The sequence below is a fragment of the Argiope bruennichi genome, chromosome 9, assembly GCF_947563725.1.
Source record: "Argiope bruennichi chromosome 9, qqArgBrue1.1, whole genome shotgun sequence".
Lineage (NCBI taxonomy): Eukaryota > Metazoa > Arthropoda > Arachnida > Araneae > Araneidae > Argiope > Argiope bruennichi.
In genome coordinates this window covers 82,192,251-82,215,729 of record NC_079159.1, presented here as the reverse complement: position 1 = coordinate 82,215,729, position 23,479 = coordinate 82,192,251, and the positions used below count along the sequence as shown (strand labels likewise).

Here is a 23,479-nt window from a genome sequence, read left to right as displayed (position 1 = left end):
ATTGAAGAATTTTTAAGCATCTATGAGGAAAATGACATAATTATAAATAAAGAGATGAAGAAAATAGCATTTATTTGCAAGGGGAAAAAAAAAAAAACTGAAATTTTCATACAAAATTTACGTAGTAATATTTTTTTAAAGGTAACATTATTATACTGTTGGCTACCTAAACAGATTGTAGCCTTCTGTCAATGAGTGAGAAGCAATCATTGCAAATAAATAGATTTAATTATCAAATTAAAATTTTTTTTTTCTCTGTAAGAATGCTGTACGTACAACTTTGAAAATGTGTGTGTGTTTTTCCATGTGTAAAATTATGAAGAAATGTTCTTAATTTAAGTTCTATTCAGTTCTGATGCTACTTATACTTCAAAAGCATGAGCTAAAAATTTCTTTCTTTCTTTCTTTTTTTTCCCCCACTTTTTGCAAATAATAGACAAAATATAAGCTGGAAATTTTTTGAAGTAAATGCTTACTTATTCTGGTAAAACATTTTATCTTAGAATAGGAAAGTTCTAGGTTTTTAAATGAGATAATTGTGAATTTTTTATCTGATCATCACTTCATTGTTTTTATCTGGTGATTTAATTATTTTCAAAGCTGAAAATAATTAAATCATCAGATAAAAACAAATTTCTGATTTTTTGCAATTTTCTTTATAAATATTCCAAGGTTTCTTTTAAGAGCTTGAAATTTCTTATACTTATGTAAATTTTTATTTTCATTTATCAAACATGTTTAACATGAAATGAAGCTGATTAAATATAAGAACTTAAAACAAAAGGATATTTTTTTGCAAGTTTATTTATTATTTTTTTTCAAAATCCTAAATATATGCATTTTTGAAACTTTAGAATGTTTATTTTGGTAATATTTAATCAGAAATTTTTAAATATCTTTTAAATGTATCATGAATTAATTTAGAATATACAGCAAATTTTAAAGATACTGAAAATTTCAATGTTAACTTTATTTTGAATTCATTATAAAATGAATTGATTTAAATGATATGAATGTTTTGAAAGTAATGCTATATTATATGTATAGCTAATGAGAATTTTTAGAAACCAAATATTCCCTGTAAATATGTCCTTTCTATTGCCTGAATTATCAGTTTCTGATAATTCAGGCAACTGTAGATATGCTAGCTCATATGCAATAATTATTTTTTCATTTTTTTCTAGTTAACATATATACTATTTAAAATAAATTCCATGCTTAAATTTTATAATGAATTTTGTGTGCTAAACTTCTACCTGCATATTAAACTTATGAAAAGTAATTAACTCAAGTTTTTCAAATTCCAATTACTTTGAATTTTTAAGGTAATTAAAATTCAGTATATATTCAATCTATTTCAAAACCAAAAACTTGCATTTATAGGAGATAATAAGAAATTTCTGCTATTTTAAAATAGTTTGTTAAATTTGAGTGCATTTTTAAAAACTTCTATTTCCATTTAAATTTTATTTAATAGATTTCGATTTTTTAAAGTATTATGGTATTAAAATATTTTAAAACCTGGGGCTTATTCAGAAAAATATAAAATTGTATTTCTGTTCTTTTATAAAAGAATGCTAGAAATTTGGAAAATGCAATACTACTAACTTTTTTGATATTAAATCTGAAAGTCATTTTTGAGTTATATTTTTACATTTCTTAGATTATATTATTTATAAATCTTTTTAAGGAACGGAGAATGTAAATAATTTATGTCTTTTTTATTAACAAAAAATAAATTTTACTTAGCATTCAATCGTAAAAAAAAAAAAAAAAAAAAAAAAAAAAAAATTGGGAAGACTATTCAAATTAAATAAACTTTCATACTCATTCATATTATTAATGCAACACTAAATATCTATTAATGGCTATAGTATGGAAATTCAAGCAAATTTCAAATTTATTTACTTATATATTTAATTTAATTACAAGAAATTTGTTTCCCTTTTTGCAAAAAATGTGCTTATTTTAGAGGTAAGAACACCATGCTTAGTATTGGCATAAAATAGTAACAAATTATTAATTTTTTGCATGAATTTAGTATTTTTATTGAATTTATCATGCAATCTTTGTTGATTAATCCCTGGCATGCATTTAAAAGTATCCAAAAATCAAATGCAGCTTTAGACACTTTCTTCTCAACTGATTGAAATGAAAATTTGATGCAAAACTACGCTGTAACGCACAAATGCCCATGCCAAATATGATATACTTAAGGCATTGTGTTTTTGAATTATTACATTTATATATTTCTGAAGATACAAATATACATACATTTAATCCCTTGTTGGATTTGGTTCACAATTTGATAGGTGTCAATAGTATAAATGTTAAATCTGTATACGGAATTTTATTGATCTAGTTCTCTTCTTTAGTTTCTCTTCATGTTAAGTTATATTCGAAGAGCCAGATAGATGGGTTTCCTTTGAATTGACTTGGCACAGAATTTGATAGAAATCTGTAAATTTGGTGCAAAGGCTGTATACCAAATTCCATTCATCTACCTCAAAACATTTTTAAGTTATCTTTGTCAAGACTGATGGGCAGACAGACATTTTCCAAAAATGTGTTTTTCAATCTCACAAAGGTCTAAAATTTGGAGATTCATCAAAGTTTTGAATTCAGTTTTTTTAAAACTTATATTATACTTTCTCTGTACTTCATATATAAGACAGTAAAAAAGAGAATAAACATTAAATGATTTTTTAAAGATTTCATCTGTAGATTTTACAGAATTGTGTTAGGAAATTATCATATCTACAAAACTTTTATATTATTTATCTTACAACAACTGAGAATCTTCAATTCAAATTTTTGATTTTTAATATGAAGTTGATTTAGGTATTGTTATTTGAAAATTTATAGTTAATTAAAAAATATTCAAAAATTTTATGGTTTTGCAATATAAATGTTTTTATGTACTAAATTAAAGTTACTAAAGGAAGATTTTTTTTTATAATCAACTAAAATATTTGCTATTATATAAAAAAAGAGTTCTACTGAAGAAAAAGCTTTTCTGATATTAATATCAGAAAAATTAATTCAGGAGTTGATGGCTGATCTTATATTTTGGTTATGGTTGCATTTAGTGAGAAGGGGAAAAAATATGAAATGGTGAGCAAATCATTGAGAAATGAATGACTTGTAATAAGTATAACTATATGAACCATAATAATAAATTCATAAGAATAATTGTGATAATTTTTGTTCTATATATATTTAGAACATCTGCTAAAGTTTAAATAATTAACGATGGCATTTATGAAACTTATTTATTTCTAAGGATTTAAAACCAATTCTCATTGAATAAGAATTAAAAAAAAATATTCAGAAGTAAGATGAAACTGTTCATCAGATCAATGTTACAAGTAAAAAAATTCCACACGGCCACTTTAAAAACAAAACCTTATAAATTAAACAAATGCTAAATTATTTTTTGTTGAAAGAAATGGAAAAGTTTTCTTTTTTAAGTGAAATTCTTTATTAATTTATGTTTTAGACATTTTTAGTTATATCATAAATTTCATATCACAAATGAAATGAATGTAGATGTATGTGAACATACATAACTCTGCAGTTGTGTGGCTGGGAAAAAGAAACTTTTGAAATTTTTAACTGTTATTTATTTTACTATAGGAACCATAATTTGTTCAGAGAAAAAACGACAAGAGGTGCACCTATCTACATTGTGACATGAGCAAAAGAGACAAAAATTTGTCCCTTCAGGGATTTTCCTGTGGGATTCTTATAGGGATTTATTTGCCACATGCCAATTTAGGCTAGGGAATCTTTGGTATCTTTTAAAAGAATGTTTCAAGTATTGGGGATTTTTATCCTTTCTCTCTGAGTGTGGAAAATGCTAAATTCATCAGTTTTCTAGAGTGCATGTTATAAATAAGTAAATAAAAAAGGTGAGCATGAGATCAAGAAGTAGAAGAACATTTGAGAATGATATTAACATGTGATAATTTAAGTTAAAAATTAAGACATTTATAATGATTAATTTAGATTTATAAATGCCATTATATCTATATATACGTATATAGATATATACAGACATGCACACACATGCAAGAAAAGTATTTACATTTTGTCTTGTGCTTGTTTGATATGAAAATTTCAAATATTAATTCAGGATTCATAGTTATCAGACAATTATAGTTCAGAATGATATTATGATCATCTTAATTAATTAATGTAAATTTGAAATCTGTAGTGCCTTCTAATATTCTATTTTGATAACTGTTTCTAAACAAATGAGTTATGCTAACTATAAATGATAGAAATGAAATTGCAGTGGGCAATTCTGATTTTCTTAAAGATTACAATATTAATTGCTCAAAAATGCAAAAGGGATTTTCCCCTATTATTTATTATTTTTTTATAAATTTGAAAAAAAAATATGTATTTTTAATATGGGTTTTTGATTTTCTATCCTTTTTTATAATATCTAATTATTTTTTAATCGGAACTTTAATACATTACTTATTATTATATTGACAAAATTTTTAATGAGTGTTGAAATTTGCTAATATAGGTGAAATTATTGCAATGTATAATATTAAAGTAGAATTATTTTAAGTAACAATGTGGCATAATATTTCATACATGAGCTTCTTTTTATTGTATTACTGCTGCTGTTTTCTAGTGGTTAAATTGTTTTTTTTTTTGGTTACATCTTTTTGTAGACTTTTAGGTATCTATATAAAAGTTAATGAGTTGTTAGAAAAGTTTCTTTTAAGTTTTTAATATTATAAATTCATACAATTAAATACATTAGCCCTCAGTTTACACAGTTGATTACTTTTTCAAAATTACTGTGCAGATCGAAATCTTTCAATTTGTCATGACATTTCACTTTGTAACTTAAGTAATAAAATTAATTAATCTCAATGAAATAGTGTTAAATTAAAAAAAAAAAACTAGGGAATTTGTTTTTAAGTATAAATGTACTGATTCAAGTAAAATTCTATGTAAAATATAGAAATTAACTAGCAAAAACAACAATAATTAGGCGGTACTCTTATTCTATCGCATTTTGTTTTTAGTACAGTTGTGCTCAACCTTTCTATTTGAATAACTATAATACCATTATATTCAACATCATGATATTTTTCTATTTCATTTTAACTATTCTTTAACTTTTCTGTTTCTGTTTATCTAACCGTATCAGATTTAAATAAATAAGGTTTTGTATTTGTTTACTCATGCTGTGCTGCAATTGTATGATTCAACTATTTTGCAGATTAAGGAATGAATCAATTTGTTGTAAATTATAAATGTTTAAAATTATTCTATTATATTTATATTTAGAGTATCTGTCTTTAGATGTAAATATTTTGTGTAGTCTATATTTTGCAGACATAATCTTATTAAGTAATCTATGCTTTAAAGGTGTAGAAGTACCAGAGCTAACTTCCATGCCACATTTAGAACATCTTCACTTGCAGTGTGTTCGTTTTACCAAACTTCAACCGTTTCGAGCTTTTCTAGCAATAAGGCTGAAGACATTTGTTATGAAACATTGTATGGGCCCGACTTTATCTCTAAGGTATACCAATGATATACATATCTTTTAAAATTATATCAGATATATATATCTTTTAGTTTTTAGCATAAATAATTGACCTTTTTTTAATCATGTTTATTTTTCTAAACTTTAATATGCTAATAATATTAAACATGCTTTTTTTTTTATAAAAAACTTGTTCAATATAGAGGTCTGGTATAAAAATAGTAATAAGAGAGAAATTATATTGAAAAAAAATCTATATATAATTAGTTATAAATATCAAAATACTGAAGGAAACTCCATGATTCCTTTTCAGGTAAATGAAGATAATTGCAAGCACATTAAGTGACTTTTCAGATGTCCAGTTAATAATATATCATTTGTAATTTCATAGTATTTTATGTATTATTTGATTTATTAAAACAGAATCCTCATTGCTTGGACTCTTGGTTCTTTAGACATAATACTGCCTTTTTTAGTTGCGACTCCATTAAAATTATTCTATATCAGTATCAAATTCACAATTAAGAGATTAGATTCCGTGTAAATAGTTAATTCAATGCTATTTAGAGGTTGAAGATTCTATAATAATTTATGTACATGCAGAGCCATTATTGTCCAGATTAAGCTTTATTTAATAATAATAATAATAAAAAAAGATTTGGAGTTGTTAGTTTGCGAATGAACATTAACAATCATAAATTCTGCAATGCTCATTAATGAGTACTTGTTCACTACTTTTATTTTCCTCAAACGAATGAAACATTTACGTACGAGGAGGCTTCTTCTTCTTGATTATCTTGTTTCTAATCTTCCCATTCACAGGGTCATTCTCTTCATGAGGCTCATTGCCTTTTTGACATCTATTTTTGCGATTTTTACTGAATAAATGTTATCTACGACACTATGTTTTCTGGTAATTTTTCAACTCCTTAATGCCTATTATCCCTGCTCTGAATTTATCTTTTTTGAATTTGACGAAACCATCTGCAAATTTTGGACCGATGTTGCAACAATGTTTTCTTTTGCCCATTAAAAACTTCTCAATTTTCACCTTACATGCTTGTATCAAATTAAAGAGTATAAAATTCCTTACATTTTTAAGCTTTCATTTTTCTTCAAGTTTTAATATTTTTGCAGGCTTTAAAGTACTTTTTTGTTTTCAGTAATTTATGGCCCCCTGAATCATCAAATCAGCATGTTACTTACATGAAAAAAACTTTTAAAAAATGTGCTTTCACTTAAAAAAAAATCATATTTGAAACATTTGTTATTGTTTTATTAATTTTTTAGTTTCCAACAATTCTTGAACTCCTCCCTTTATTTTTGTGATTTTCGCCTACCAAATGTCTTTTGGGATCGTATGTTGTATGGCGATTTTTTTATCTTGATGCCTACTATCACCCCTCTGAATTTGTCAGCCGAATTCAGTAACACCCTGTATATATATATATATAGTTTAGTAAGTCAAAATTGATATTTTAAGGAAGGGGAATATTGATCACCTCTCATGCTCTTTAGTTGGAAGTCATGCAAAATTTAGCACTTGAGTAAATAAAACACAAAATAGCAATTTTGCTATCCTGACCCCTCTGAGTTTGTGGTTATATTCGGCAACATCCTGTATATGTAAATATAAACTTTCTTTTAATATACTATTATTTCGAGTTATATTAAATTATTGCTTCATTTCTTTGCTTTTACATTCATTGAAATTGTATGGTATTGTTATTCCATTCTAAGTAATACATGAGTGCTGTTTATTCATTTCCTCTTATATTGCTTATATGCTCAGGGAAAACATAATGGATTTTTTTTTCCATATTTGAGTGACAATCCTGCTTCACTGCTCAATTCAGAAAGACTTTTTATCGCCACTGTCTAACCTTAAACATCCAGCATTGATGAAGTCATCAATCTTCCTGTTGATTAGTCTACCTTCCAAATAAAACAGACAAATAGCTGTCTGAGATTTTCACTTGTTATTTACCATATTAGGTTTTTCCCTTACATTTCCCTACATGCATAATTTTGTTCTTTATTCTATAATTTTCACTGAATAAACTTCATTAAAATCAGGGAGTTTTGAAATTACAATCTTTGATCAATATTTAGTTCTTTACATCTATTCATTAAAAAAAGAGCAAATCAAAAATTATTTTATTTAGATTATCCTTACCTTTACAATATGTTACAGCACTTTATTAGATGACAACGCTCATGTTAAACAAGAGCATGTGTCTCGTTCTTTCTACATCCATTTTGCTCTCCTAGCATTATCATTAATTAATCATGTGTGTTGTATAATTTTATAAGCTTGAATTTTTATAAGCTTTATACTATTAGTTGTTATAAAAAATGTTTGAATAAAAGAAACTATTCTAAATAATAATTCTAAATCTATCTTCTATCCTTTGTTTCATTTGTTGATGATTTCTTTTATTAATAGGTACTTGTCACTCATAATTGCCTTAAGTTCTGCACCAAATTTAACTCGCTTAGAACTTGTCCGTGTTCCTTTGCCTGGTGGACTCTTTCAGCGTGCCGTAGAAGACTCTTATAGGCATAGTGGATTTGTGAATTTAAAAACACTGGTGATTTCAGGATGCAAGGTAGAATAAATAAATAAAATATGCAATTTCTTTGATAAGCATATTGATTAAATTAATGTTTTAATATAAGATTTTCCAAGAATGCTAAAAGAAACTATTTTTAAAAAGATGTTAATTTAAATAATTCACAATTATTTGATGCATTATAGTATCATTCTTTCTTTATCCTCTTTAGTTTCTAGTATCATTCAGTTTAAAATGCTGTGGTGTAAGGTAAAACTACTTAAAGCATTTTACTTTTTTATTGACTTAATTATTTTATCCATATGTGCATTGCATTAATTTATTTATAAAACTTTAAAATAAATGCATTTTAAAGTTATTCTGTAAAGATATAATTTGATTCAAAAATTGCAAGGAATCTATTCCAAAACAAAAACTTTCATTTAGAACACTTTATCATGCTTATTTCTGAAAATTGCATTTTTGTGTGTGAAGTGAAATTTAAAATATTGTTGGAAATGGTTGCAGTTGTTTATATAATTATTTTCCGTCTCTAATTCACTTGGTATATTTTTATTTCTTTGTTTACTTTTATCCCTTATTTTGATTGAATACTTATAAACATGGAGAGGAAAAAGGTTTTTAAATTGCATTGATTTTTTTGTTTAAACATTTAATTCAATCTTTGTAATTAAAAAAATAATTTTATCATGTAATTAAAAAAATACAGTAATAAATAATTATCTGCATTTGAATTGAAAATGAAAAATAGGAAAAGTGATTAATTCTCAAAATGAGACTTAATATTACACAGCTCATTTTGCTTTCAACATTATTAATCAGTAAATATATTTCATTTTATTTGCATTATAATTAAACATTATTTGAGTTTATTCATAATGATTTCAATGTTTGTTTATGATTTATAAATACATTTCAATTTAATAATTAAAATAAATGGTAGCTAATACAATTTAGGATTACTTACATTAACATGAAAGTATGGTTTCATATTTTCCTGTTAATTAATCAAGAAATTTAGAAAGAAATAGCATTCATTAAAAATTAAAAAAATTCTTTAAATTTACTAGAAACTAAATTATTTATTTAATATGATACATGTAATATAGTACATTTAGTATTACATATTTATAATACATGAGGAAATAGATAATAATCAGCAAATTTATGATTGATATAGTTTAATTTTTTTAATATTAAAACTGTTAATTTTCTTATGCATATACTCTGCCCTATTTACTTTTGTAGTCTCTCACCTGTCTGTTAGCTTTTATTGTTCTGTCTATATTGTAATTCTAGAACTAGTTAACTATGCCACTTCAAAATTAATTGCTAAGTAGGTTGTACAGTTTTCTCCTCTAGAATGATTCATGCCAGCTTTTTATTAATTTTTAATATGTATATGTATATTGCATTTTTAAATGAATGATTTTTTTTATTGTTTACATAATTGATTTTCTTATCAACCAAAAATATTCTATGATTTTACTGTCAAAAAAGGAAATTTTGTGAGCAACTATATTTACAACTAGTCATCATTGGCGACCTGGTGGTTAAACAAAATTATTTTTACATAAAATTTCAATTCAATCTTTTATAGGTAACTAAGTCTTAATGACTTTCTCAGCAAAACATTTTTTAATTTGAAATTTTCATAGCTATGTATGTCATATTAATTTATAGGCCTTTTATGATTATATTCATTGTGCTTTATGCCTCTCTGATTTCTTGTTAATTTCCTAAAAATATGGAGCATGCTTTTGGAAGCAATCTTGTTAAATTGAAACCTCTTTTAAAGATATAAGGATAGAAAAAACTAACTATTATATATTATAGAAAATATTTAATGATTTACATAATATATAAAAGGATTATTCAATAAAATTTTCTCTGATCCAATTAAAAAAAAATCAGTATACTCTAATATGATAACATGTCAGGTTAAAAGACCAATAATATAAAATAATAAAAATGTGTCAATTTTAAAAAAGATTCATCATTGCTTACTTCTGAATTTAATTATTAATGGTAATTGCAACAGTTTTTCAAAAATTTCTTTATTAACTGGTGTAAAATAGAGAAGCCTATTTAATGTGGAAAAATAAGCCAAATCTTAACTTGAACACAATAATGGTAGAAAAACCTAGAATGAAATTTATTTATAAAGTGATTTTGGTTTCATTCACAACAAGGAAAAGATTGTTGCAAAATATACTTAAAAATATTTTTAAAAGTTAATTATATTTAAATTAGTGAATTTTACAGCAATTATATTGGTGTCATTGGAAAGATAATTGTTTGAACTTTAAAATGGTGCAAAAATCATTTTTGTACAAGAATATTTTTAGGAATTTTTGTGAAAATTATATGAAATTACTTATTTTTTTAATTAATTTAAAATCTGAAATAAATCTCTATGAGATGCACATTTCTTTCCTCCAAAATATGTAGGTACCAAATTTGATAGTTCTAGATCAAATTGTCTGAAGTCAGTAGTGTCAACACATACATGTACACAAATATTTTTATTTATTAGTAACAGAGATAAATGTCATTGTAGGAAAATAAATTTTATTTTTCTTGATTATTTTTATCATTTTCTGTTAATCATACTATGAGTGTATGCATTAAGATTTCTAGTTCTTCAAATTATATTTCTAATATATATTTATTTTCTAATTTTATATTTAATTAAATAAGGGTCTTATTTCCATCAACATTTAAGAGAGAAATTGCTTGTGTGTGTATATATATATATATATATATATATATATATATATATAACCTTTAAATTAATTTGTACTTGAAATATAAATATTGACCCTTTGAAACATTTTTTCAATCCTTTGATATTTATGATATATAGAATGTTTAAAACTATTGTTAGCAAATTTAAGTTATTATTTCTCTCTATTTTAGGGTGTTATGGAAGCTGATTTAGGTCATCTAATGATTGTAGCCAGCAAAAATTTAGAGAGAGTTTTCATACAGCCATCTCTTACGAGGGATAGCTTATTTGTTTCACTTTCATTTGCACAGTGTGAATTTCCTAAGTTGAAAGACATTCATTTGGGATATGTAGACAAATTGGATTTTACAGGTGAAAATTGAATGATTTCTGTATTGTTTGACATTAATTTTACATTGCTTCCTCTATTTTTGCTGCTTGCCTTTGCTGACTTACTGAATCAACAGGATCAGTAGTTGCTAAAATTTTCAACTAAGCATTTTGTGTAATTTGATTTTAATGCATTTCTCAGCAAAATATTTTTAAACTTCAGATTTTGTAGACCTGTCAAGACCTGTTTTAGACCTTTTGTAGACCTATTTTATCATTCTATTTTAGAAGCCTGATATCTTTCTGCCCATTTTGCTATGCATTCCACTATTTTCTATCTGTATCTTTATACATCCACTTATAAAACTGGGAAGATTAGCAGTCTTTAAAAATGAAGGCACTTTAAAAGGTTTTTTACTATTACTTGATTCTGAAGTTACAATATTTATTAAGAGTGTTATAGAATTAAAAAAAAAATTATAATGATGTGTTTTATTGTAACCTACTTAGTTTACTAATAAGAGAAATTTAAGTTATACAAATATTAAACAAAAATTCTACATTTAACAATGAAAAAAAATGTGATTGCATATTTGATAAAATAATGAAAATTGTCTGGGTTTCATCGCAGCAATGAAAATTTTATTGTAAAATATGTCTAGATATGGAACACTAATGCATATGGCACAGTAATGGTTCTTATTACATACTGTTGAATGTCAACAGCCAAATATAAATAATTCACTATATGAATGAACATTTCAAGCTAGCTTATTTAACATTGTTATAACTATACTTAATAAAATGCTTCACTAATTAATAAAATTAAAAAAAATTTTTTTTTTAATCTCAAATACTTACCAAAGTGTATGTGTGCTAAATTTCTAACAGATAGTCTAGCCTGTAGAGTGCCAACAAATACACACACATTAAGTGCAAATACTTTTACATCATTTATTTGATTCTATTGATTACAACAATAATTTTCTTTAAATGAAACAGAATGCATTGTTTTATTTTCCGAGTACTTTTTTATTCTAAAAATATGTTTCATAAAGGTACTCCTTCTCCCTTTTTTTAGCATTATAGCAAAAACAGAAATTTTTTATTTGATATGAAACAGAAAATATTTATATGTATGCTTAAGTATTTATTCTTGTTTATTTCCTGAGAAAACTAAAGTGTACATTTTAAAATAATGAAGAATAAATTTCGATTTGCTTATTATTTTTCAATAGGATCATGGTCAAATGATAGTTTAGTATCTTTGGGATTAGCTGAAGTTCCTGATACACCATCATCTTTAACTGATAGTGGCATGAAAGTCATCAGTGAATTATTTCCTCATATTAAAAGGATGTCTGTCAGTAATTGCCCTCATTTAATGCTGATGGATCAGTGGTCAACTCGTGTAGATGGTAATGCTCAATTTTATTCATTAATGTTAGTATTTAAATATAATTATTATTAATTAAAGTGACTTAATTTATTTTCTTCAGATTTACGTATAACAATATTCGGTTTTAAAATGCCAGAATTATTGTATTGCTTATGAGCACAAGAATTGTATGTTAAAAATTATTCTAGCAAAATTATCACTGTTTGAGGAGTTTTACTATATTATTGTTAGATTTTTTTAAAAAAGTGTCAATGAATTTAGACCCAGAGTATTCAATTCATAAGTGATACAAGATATATAAAATTATGAAATAGAAAATTATATGAGGATTTATAAACATTTATCTATTGTTTTAATTTATTTATTTTCACTTCCTGATTCATTCATGAGTGTTTATTTTTCTTTTCTATACAAAACATATCCAAAAGAAAAAAAAATGTATGAAGCCAATTTTGCTAATAAAATAATTTTGTAAGTGAAAATAATGAAGAATTTTTGTTTTTGGAAGCAATTTCAGATATTCTAGAAAGCTTTCTAAAACCTAAAACATGCTAGATTTTGCTATTTTTTTTTGTTACAATGTACATTTAGTTTTCCTACATTTATATTTAATTTTTTTACTTTACTTTTATTGCTTTTTTTTTACTTTACCTTTCATTTATATTTTCCTAATTTGTTCTTTTTATATATTTTTTCAATTAGAATTTATTAAATAAATTTAAAAAGAAATTATTCATGATATGTACTTTCATAATTATTTTAGGTCAAATGCAAGGCTGGGAAGAATTAACTGATTTGACTTTGCAACGATGCCATTGTTTACAATTACTAACTTTTGCTGAATTCCTTGAACATTTACCAAATATTGAAGTTGTCATATTGAATGATATGTTCAGGGAACCACCTAAGGGTTGCAGTCATGTTGGTCTAAGTGCAGGAACTGGACTTGGAATGTCTTCTGCAGTTGTTAGCAATCAAGATGAGCATATTGCTGTTCAAGGTCATCAACAAGATTTTGAGCTTCAAGCCGATGATCATGTAGAGAATGAGGAGATGGATAGAGATTTCATAGATGTGATTGAAAATGAAGAAAATCCTGATCAGCATATAATGGTTTTGCAACAAGAATTTTTTGATGAGGAAAATCATGTTGCTCCTGCTGCTGTTATACAAAGAGAAAATGTTGATCCTGAAAATAGAATTGAGAATATGGCACAGGAGGTACCCGAAAATCGTATTCGAAGAGAACTGAATGAAGATTATGATGGATATATGAATGAAAATAATGCAGAGGATGATGGTTATGACCCAAAATATATGTTATTTGATCAGTTCGTATCATCATCTAGTGATGAGGATGATCAGCCGAAGCCTTCGAAAATGTCTAGAAAAGTTGGCACTGATTCATATGATTTTCAGACAATTGGTGCAGCAAATAATAGTTGCTGTAGTGAATCATCAAAATATCCATTAGCCGAACATAAATCATCACCTGTTTTACCTGATGGAAAGGAGAATGTAGATTCTGATGATAAAAAGTGTTCCAATAATCAAAGCCAAGATAAGAGTTCTAGAAATAAGAGTGACAATTCTTATGTAAAGAAGTGTGCACATTCAAAAATATGCACAAATAAATGTTCTAAAGGGTTTGATCCAAACCAGCCTTCAACATCAAGAGATGGAAATTGCCTCGATTGCTCATGTGTAGATTCTGATGCTGAAATGAAAGATACAGGAATTAATGTAAAAATTGAATTAGAATCTGATGATGAGAATTTTCGGCTTAGATATCCTGTTCTTCAACCTTCTACCCAAAAAATAAAATACTATGATAAAAGAAACTGTGATACTATGATGCCTGATGAAGTACCATTTAAAGGCCCTTTAACTCGGAATCGTAAAAAAATCCTTCATCAGAAAATTAAAAAAGAACCTACATTGCTTGAACCGCCTGCAAATAGAGGTGAATCATTTAATGCACAAAATAGGTTTCATATACCTTTAGAAAATAAGTACTTCATACCTGAAGATGCCCCTGGATTTATAGGTAATATGCCTATTAAAACTGAGCCAGTTGATGATGGATATGAAAATCCATTGAATAATCAAGAGGCTATTATAAGACCTCAGTTTATAAATCCCCCTGAAGAAAATATAAATGATGTACATGATAAGCAGAGGACAAGGAAACATAAACTACGTCACAAGGGACGTAGCTCAACAGAAAATCCTTTTAATAATCAAAATATTAATAAAAAACATCGACGTAGAAATCCTTCAGAAGAAAATGTAAGTAAAGCATATGACAAGTTAAGAGCAAAGAAGCATAAAAAGCATAAACATAAGAAAAGCAAAAAATCAAGTAAACATAGTAGACCATCTCGTAAAAAAGGACCTATTACTCGGAGTAGAACTAGTAGACATCTGCATGAGGGACGTGAGGTAGTGAGCCAAGGAACTCAAGCTACTAGTGCAGACATTCGCCGTTCACTTAGAAGACAAAGAAATTGTTCTTTACGTTGTAAGAAAAAAAGCAATAGTATTTGTGGTTCTTCACACCGTAAATCTCATAATCATATGTAAGTATTTTGCATCACAAAGTATTTATCAGAAGTTTTGTGATTATATACATTTTTTTAATGATTTATTAGGTTCTGAAAAGATCATATACAATCCGTCAAAAAAAATGTTCCTACATTTCTTGTAATTACTATTAAAAATAAGCTCTTAATAAGTATATACCACTTTTTTCATACAAGTTCTTGCCTTCATATTTAAATTTACACAAACTGAATTTTTTCAAATAACAAAATTCAATTTTAGGATTCATTTCTAAATTTTCTAGATTAAAATATCTCAAATAGACAAATGTTGATGAAAAACATTTTGTAATTTTAATGTTTTTTCTTTTTGGATTGATAAATTTTAAGCAATTGAAAATTTCAACTCCTAATGTAGAATGGCATTTTCAATATATTTCAAAATATTATGAATCTTTGATATTAATTCTTAATAAAGGCACAAACTTTGTCTTTTAAAAATATAATTTTTTTATTAATTATTTTTAAAAAAACTAAAAAATTTGAATGAACTTCATATAAACTTTGATGCCAATTGAAGGAACAAAATCTAAAACAACACTGTTTCAATTTTTATCATCTTTCCTTCTTGTAGATTTTAATAAATGGAACAAATAACCAAAAGTCTTCAAAACAACATAATTTTCATTTTCTCATTAGTATCTCAAATTAATAAAAAAATTATGTAGCAGGAATTAAAAAAAAAAGAATTAAAATGGTACAGAAAATAGATTATGGCAATACTCCCAAACTTTATAACACATAATGCAACTATCGTGACAACATTTCTTATTTGCTTGTTGATAATATCTGGGAGCTGTAAATATTCCACAAGTATCCATAATCTTTTATCATTAGTTTATTTCTTTCAGATATTTTAAAATCTAATTAGTGTTGCAGACATTATTAATGGCAATTAAATCAGCTGTTTTTTGTTCCATACAAAAAGAGGATATTTGTTAATCTAAATGACTATTTTATTCTTCTGTTCCATTAAATGAAATATTTTATTATATGAAAAATGGAAATCTTTAGAATAGCACCAAATCTTAGAAAATTTCAAATGATGTTACTTTCTATTTATACAAAAATTTTAATACTAGAGAATTGTAAAATTTTATTGAAATTCTATTTATTAAATAAAACTGATAATTTAATAATTTGTAATGAGAATGATTTTATAAGTTTCATTTTAATTTAGAAATTATAAAAAAAAATATAAAGATTTTGATAATATGAATTATTTCAGTTTTCTAAAATACCCAATATTATTCATTTAATGCAAAACAAAATTGCTAAAAATCGGCCATTTTACTCTATAAGGTAATAAATATTAATTTTTATTCTAAAATTATTTGATTTATATAGTTGGAGAAGTACAAAATTCAGAGCCATGTTATATGAAATTTTAATTTTATTTTGTATGAATTTTCAAGTATGGGTAGTATAAATAATTTCTTTATCATATAAATAAAATATGTTGGATTATATCTTCCTTCTTTTAACTTCACTTTTGTGATGTATCTAAATTTTTAGGAATAAAAATGATTCATATTTTCAAAAAAAAAAAAAAAAAATCACTTGTACACTATTATTATTTTTCACCCTACAGTTCTAAACCCATCTTTCTTTTTAAAAAATTTGTCTTTTTTATTAATTATTAGTTCAGCTCGGCAACAAATGAAGAGGCCAAAGCAAACTAATCCAAATGTAGAAGTTCAAAATAAATCAACAAGTACAAGTGATCCTTTAATGGAAGATGATGCGGTTCAGGTATTTTTTCATTATTTAATTTTAAATTAAATTATATTAAATTGTTTTATTGTTTGATTATATATAATTATATTGTTTTGATTATATTATATTTATTCATATTAAAAGGAAATATTTTTTTATATTTCATTTTGAATTTACAATAATGGATGAAATTCTTTTAAAAAGTAAAGTTGTGTAATGAAGAATTTATGATATTTTTTTTAAATATTTATAATTTTTTTTTTTTCAAAATGGTACATATATACAGGATTTTGCAGAATTACAGTAACAAATTCAGAGGAGGAGGATTTAAGCATATAGAGCAATAAAAATTGTCATAGGATATGGAATCACAAGCCTAGTTTAGTGGCAGAAAGTTACGAAAATAATTGAAGGGTGTGACTTCAAATGGGAAAAAAGGACCAGTAATAAGTAGAAAAATATTTATTTTGCATAAAACAGGATTGAAATATAGAAAATACATCACAGTTCAATATTAGATAGAAGATAAAGAAAAATTTTTAAAGAAATTTTCAAAATTGTGGCCACAAATGTTATTTTATAGCTAAAACCGAAGAACTAAATTGCTAGAGATGTTCAAACATACGTAGAGTGCTGACAGTGTCTGCTGTAGTGATAATGATGGTTTGCACTGTCCTCTAGTGTACCCATAGGTGTCTGATAGGCAAGTGATTTCCAATCGTTATTGAGGAAGAAATCAGAGATTGAGTTGAAGGCCAAGCAAACAGTCTGTGTTAGATATCAGTTACAATCTGATAAGTTGTAAATTAAATACATCATCATCATATATTTGGCTTGACAGCCCGGGGTGGGCCAGTGCCTTCCTCTGAATTTTGTTCCACCATATTCTACTTTTGACGTGTGCTGGTTTCTTTGTTGGATAGCCAGTAAAACTGTCTCCACTGACTCCATCCATCTTATTTTGGGTCTACTCATTTTCCTACTTGTTAGAAGTTTATGTAAAATAATTTTACATAAACTCATTCTAAATATATAAGCCGCCCAATTCATCCGTTTTATTTTTATGAACTTTTTAATATCTGGCTCCCTATAGATTTTATATAGTTCAAAGTTATATCTTTTTCTCCAGACATTGTTGATTTCTACCCTACCAAGAATGGCTCACAGAATTTTTCTTTTAAAAATGGCTATTTTATTTTCTGCAGCTTTTTTTTTTTTGGCCAGGATCCAGGTCTCTGAGCCATAAAATTAAATATATATTTGCATATTTTTCATTTATGCAATCTGGTTTGTTGTTTCCAACTGAAATTTAATATCCAAAAATTTTTCCGTGCTCACTAATATGTACTTGTTGGTGCTTTTATTTTCTCCATACAAAAAGATTTCTGTGGTGCTTCTAGTCTACGTATTCATTTGGGCACTCTATTTTCATCATTTATCATTATCAAAATGTGGTTTATGATCCCATATTATTTATATATTTTATTATAATGATAATTTATATATTAGTGATAATTTTTCATTTTCTTGATACCACTATCACCCTACTGAACTGTTGGTCGATATATACAGGGTGGTCAAAAAAAAACTTCCCCTATATATGAAACCCTAGCGGCCTATCTGCTCAACCAATCGAACCAAAATTTCAGACATGGTTGTTTGAAGGTATGCGCTGGAGATTGTAATGATTCTAAACAACACAGGGTTACGGTTGCAGTGAGAGAATTTTGAAATTTTAGAATGGCAACACCCAATTTTTCCTTGCGCAAATTGATCTGCGTATTGAAAAACCACAAATGGCGTTGGAACGATTTGCGTGTGACGAAAATTGCCGCCGTAAAACATTTGCAAAGAAGAGCATTATAAAGGACCAATGACAACACAGAGAGGAAAGAGAAAAAAAAAGTTTTTATTGGAATGGATGGTTATAATTACAGGTTTTCAACATGTTCACCTTCGCAGGCGAGAACGCATTGCATTCGGGAGATTGTGGACAACAATGCCGAACGTAACATGAAAGGAGGAATCTGCATAACTTCACGTGTTATGGCATCTTGCAATTCTGACACATCTCGTGGACCAGGCGTGTACATCTTAGATTTCAGATAACCCCAGAATCAGAAATCCATAGGAGTGAGTCTGGGGATCACGGTGGCCACGAAACTGCAAAGTTACTAGAGATGACTCTATCACCAAAGTGTTGTTGCAGCACTGGTCGAACACATTGGGCGACGTGTGGAGGAGCCCCATCTTGCATCCATACAATGTCCCTAATGACATTTCGTTGCTGCAATTCAGGAATAACAGAATTCTGCACCTGAGTCAGAATTGCAAGATGCGATAACACATGAAGTTATGTAGATTCCTCCTTTCATGTTACATTCGGCATTGTTGTCCACAATCTCCCAAATGCAATGCGTTGTCGCCTGCGAAGATGAACACGTTGAAAACCTGTAATTATAACTTTCCATTCCAATTTTAAAAAAATTTCTCTTTCTTCTCTGTGTTGTCATTATTCCTTTATAATGCTCTTCTTTGCATATGCTTTACAGCAGCAATTTTCGTCACACGCTAATCGTTCCAATGCCATTTGTAGTTTTTCAATAAGCTGATCAATTTGCGCAAGGAAAAAGTGGGTGTTGTCATTCGAAAATTTCAAAATTCTCTCACTGTAACCATAACCGTGAGTTCTGCTTTGTTTAGAATCATCACAATCTCCAGCGCATAACTTCAAACAACCATGTCTGAAATTTTGGTTCGATTGGTTGAGCGGATAGGCCGCTAGGGTTTCATATATAGGGGAAGTTTTTTTCTTTGACCACCCTGTATATATATATATATATATATTCCCCCAGCAGTGTCACTTTTGTTTTGAAATAAAAGTTCTTAAATTTATAAATAAGTGTACTAAGTTTAAGAGCATTTCTCTACAATACTGGAAAAAACATATATCTTGCAGCATAAAATTGTTGAATTTGTTAAATGTTGTGGTTGTTTTAGTTTCTGCTCAGATAGGGGTTCAAAGATAGGGGTTTTTTGCATATTATTTCATAATATTGTTTATATTTTTTCTTATTTGGAAAAAACAAATATATTTTTTTATTCTTATGAATTTTATTAAATTTTATTTAAGGTGTGATTCATATCTTATACTATATTTGATAATCGTTAAGAAGACTTAAATATACTTCTATTTTTAATTTAATATGTGTATATATTTTTAGATGTTACGATTAGTATCAGAGTCTTTGATTAGTCTTACTATAATATCATGTGGGATATCTGATCTTTTTATTGATGAATGTCTTAGTTTGCGTCATGTCGAGGGTAAGTTGAAAATCTTGTATATGTATTTTATTTGTATATTATGAAGTTTAAAATTTTACTTTACTTTTAACTTATAAGTAGATGACACAACATATAAGCATTTATAATATTTTTCTTAAATGTTTTCATCTGAATTTTAAATGTGCTTATTGTTGTTATGATGTATAGTGAAATCTCGTTTAACAAATTATTGTTTCTGAATCTATACATAGTATAAAATGAACTCTCCTGAAAGCGCCTGTATGTTTGAAAGAGAAAAACTCAAGAAATACTTAAATGATATTGGAGATTTTTATACGATTCTGTAGGGCACTTATTGGGGAAGGTTTTAATATATTCAGGTCATATCATAATAAAAAATGGAATTTTGTAATTGTGATTTTAATTATTTTCCTACTACGATTCACATGTGCATAAGACAACAGTATATGTGCTTTGCACTGATCCGTGCATGTGCAAAAACCTGAAATAGTATAGTAAGAGCTATGTTATGCATATGTTATACATTTCTTAGTTTACGTCTGATTTTGAACAGCAATTTAAAACTCACTGTTCCCCCTAAAAGGAAATCCAACCTTGGCAATGCTGTGTGGATACTACTGCTAGTCTTGCATACTATGAAAAATACTTAACTGTAATAATTTTTCTGTAGGATCAGTGTGAAATAGAATAATGTGTTGAAATAATGAAAAAAAATCTCAAATAGATTTATAATATAATTTATTATTTCTAAGATATTTTTTTACAAGAATTTCATCTAAAGACATTTCTTTTTACCTATGTTTCGAAGTTTGGCAAAAATGAGACACATAGTATTATCATTAAATAAATGTTTTGTGCACATATCTATTGGGTTGTTAAGGTAATACTTCTCAATATATCATGCAAGTTTATCATACTTTCAGCATCTCCCTTATTTCACTGAAAGGTTGAGGCTATAGTGAAGTAGTTATGTTCTTCTTTGCTGAGCATCTTGCACAATTTCTTGCTGTGACACCAAATAGTATTGTCAGCTATGCTTTTAGTTGTGTTGCATGTTATTGAAATACTTCTCTGTCATAAAGCAATATGAAATTATAATGCTTACTAAAGTGACTCATATTTGCTTTGAAGCTGCAATTAAGTGCAGATTTTATAATTCTGTCTTAATTTAAAAATCAACTAAGAAACATTGAATACAGATTAATAGCCGACATATAGGCTAGATTCTGAATACAGTGCTGTCTTGTTATGCAAAATATTACTTGTTATGAGAGGTGCTCATAAAATGAAATTTGACATTATTAAATGTTATTAATATTTGCAGCTATATTTTTTATCCTAAAGTTTGTTCATTCAATATTGTTTGAAAAATTATTTGGAAATCTGAAATTTACTACAATTCAGTTATTTGTACTAATATAATTTACATTCTCAGTTATGTTTTAGTTACACAAATAATTTGCAAATCTCTTTAATAAGTTTGTGATTACTATTTTTTTTTAGTAATTACTAGTTACTAAATAATCACATTGTTTGCAACAATAAAATTATGGAAATAATTTATAAAGTTTTTTTTTTTTTTTTTTTTGGCTGTAATATCTTAATGCTTGGAGGTTTTAAAAATTTTGGCTATTTATTTACTTGCAAGACTGTGTCTTTTTTTCATCATTTTTAAATAATAATTACCAAAATGATTTTAATTAAAAAAAGATTAGTGAAATTTTATTCAATCATTTAAATGTATTTTGAAGTATTTAGTTTACTTTTTCGTTAACTCATAGGACCAACAATTAAAAATTTAATTAATCCCAAAAATCAAATTAAGAATAGTTGAGTCTAATAGTTAATGACAATTTCAAAATCAAAATTGACATTAAAGTTTTTTAATATGTATAAGTTTTTATGTATAATTAATAATAATACAATAAGTAATTTAACAGATAAATAATAATCATAATTGCATATTTAGTAATTTGAGAATTATTAAATTTATAATTAAAATGAAGTTTTGTTAAAATTAATTATTTCAAATAACTTATTTTATTAATCCAACTACTCTTAGCACTTTAGATACAAAAATTATGAATTGAAAATTCAAAATAAAAAAAAATTTATATATACTATATATTTAATATAACAGTATATTTCATACAAAAGTTTATTTATATGTGAGAAATATTTTATTATTTTTTTCCTGCTTAGTTTATTATATAACGACAAAATTTTTGAGTGAATTAATGTTGTTAAAGAAATCATTCACTTATGATATTTATTTTTTGCATCAAATTAACTAAAATAAATTCAAATTACAGATAATGTTTTAAATGTATGTTAATAATTTACATAATTTTAAAATAAATTACTTGGAAATTTTGATTTTCATTGCAAAATTAAAAATTTTTGATAATCAAGGTATTTAAAATTTTAAGATACTTTAATGAAATATTTTTAATAAAAATGGAATTTTTGTTCTTTTGAATTGAAGTTTTTGACTGTTGCAAAGTTATTTCAAATTCAAGAGGTCAAAGATATTATGACTTATGAACTTTGAATGAATCACCTTATGTCTTACAGAAACTTTTTTGATTGGATCCTTTTTGTGCTTGCATTTTGATTGGAGAAAAAAAATTATAGCTATCGTATATATGTAGGAAAGATTTTACATTTAAAATTAAAATAAAATATGCAAAGGAATTAATAATCGATAATTCTAAGAATACATGCTTGAATTATTAAATGTTTTGATTAAATGTTTTAAAATGATATTCTTTTGTTTTCTGAATTGAAAATTTTGATAAAAGTTAAGTTATTAATACTTTTTAAAGATTGCATAATTTATATATATGATCCCATTTGGAGTTGAAATTTATAATCCTAATCGACTCAATAAAATGTGCTAATCTTTATGGTAATAATTATATGTTATACATGTGTTTCCATGTGTAGCTTCCTTGTTGCATAAGCTTTTAAATCTAAATTTTATGTACAGGGTGGTTATAATTAAAATGCAAGTGTTTGAATGACTGTAAAAGAAAAACTACTTGGAGTGTATTGAAGAAATTTGGTATATGTTATACTAGCCGCCTTTGGCGACCAGCCAGTTTGCTCATCTTAATGTTCGTTAAAATTTTAATAATTGCATATTTTATGCAATTCCTACTTCAGTAGCTTCTTCATCAAAATATTTTAAAACTTCAAATTTTGATTGCCGTATAATTAAATATAATAATTCACTCATAATATTATAAAGGCCTTCAGTCATAACGCAATATATATCTCTTTAATTTTCTGTTAGCTCCCGTAGAATTT

At 26.2% G+C, this 23,479-nt stretch overlaps 1 protein-coding gene across 1 annotated transcript in view; it reads left to right on the top strand.

Annotated features, from left to right (window-relative positions):
- The window catches only part of LOC129984040 (F-box only protein 38-like), a 39,758-nt gene that overhangs the window by 4,128 nt on the left and 12,151 nt on the right, over window positions 1–23,479 (top strand). Inside the window, exons 3-9 of the mRNA XM_056093802.1 lie at window positions 5,395–5,551; window positions 7,962–8,124; window positions 11,008–11,188; window positions 12,385–12,564; window positions 13,309–15,124; window positions 16,789–16,897; window positions 20,086–20,188. Coding sequence (XP_055949777.1) covers window positions 5,395–5,551; window positions 7,962–8,124; window positions 11,008–11,188; window positions 12,385–12,564; window positions 13,309–15,124; window positions 16,789–16,897; window positions 20,086–20,188 — 2,709 coding nt within the window. The remainder of the gene's footprint in view (window positions 1–5,394; window positions 5,552–7,961; window positions 8,125–11,007; window positions 11,189–12,384; window positions 12,565–13,308; window positions 15,125–16,788; window positions 16,898–20,085; window positions 20,189–23,479) is intronic.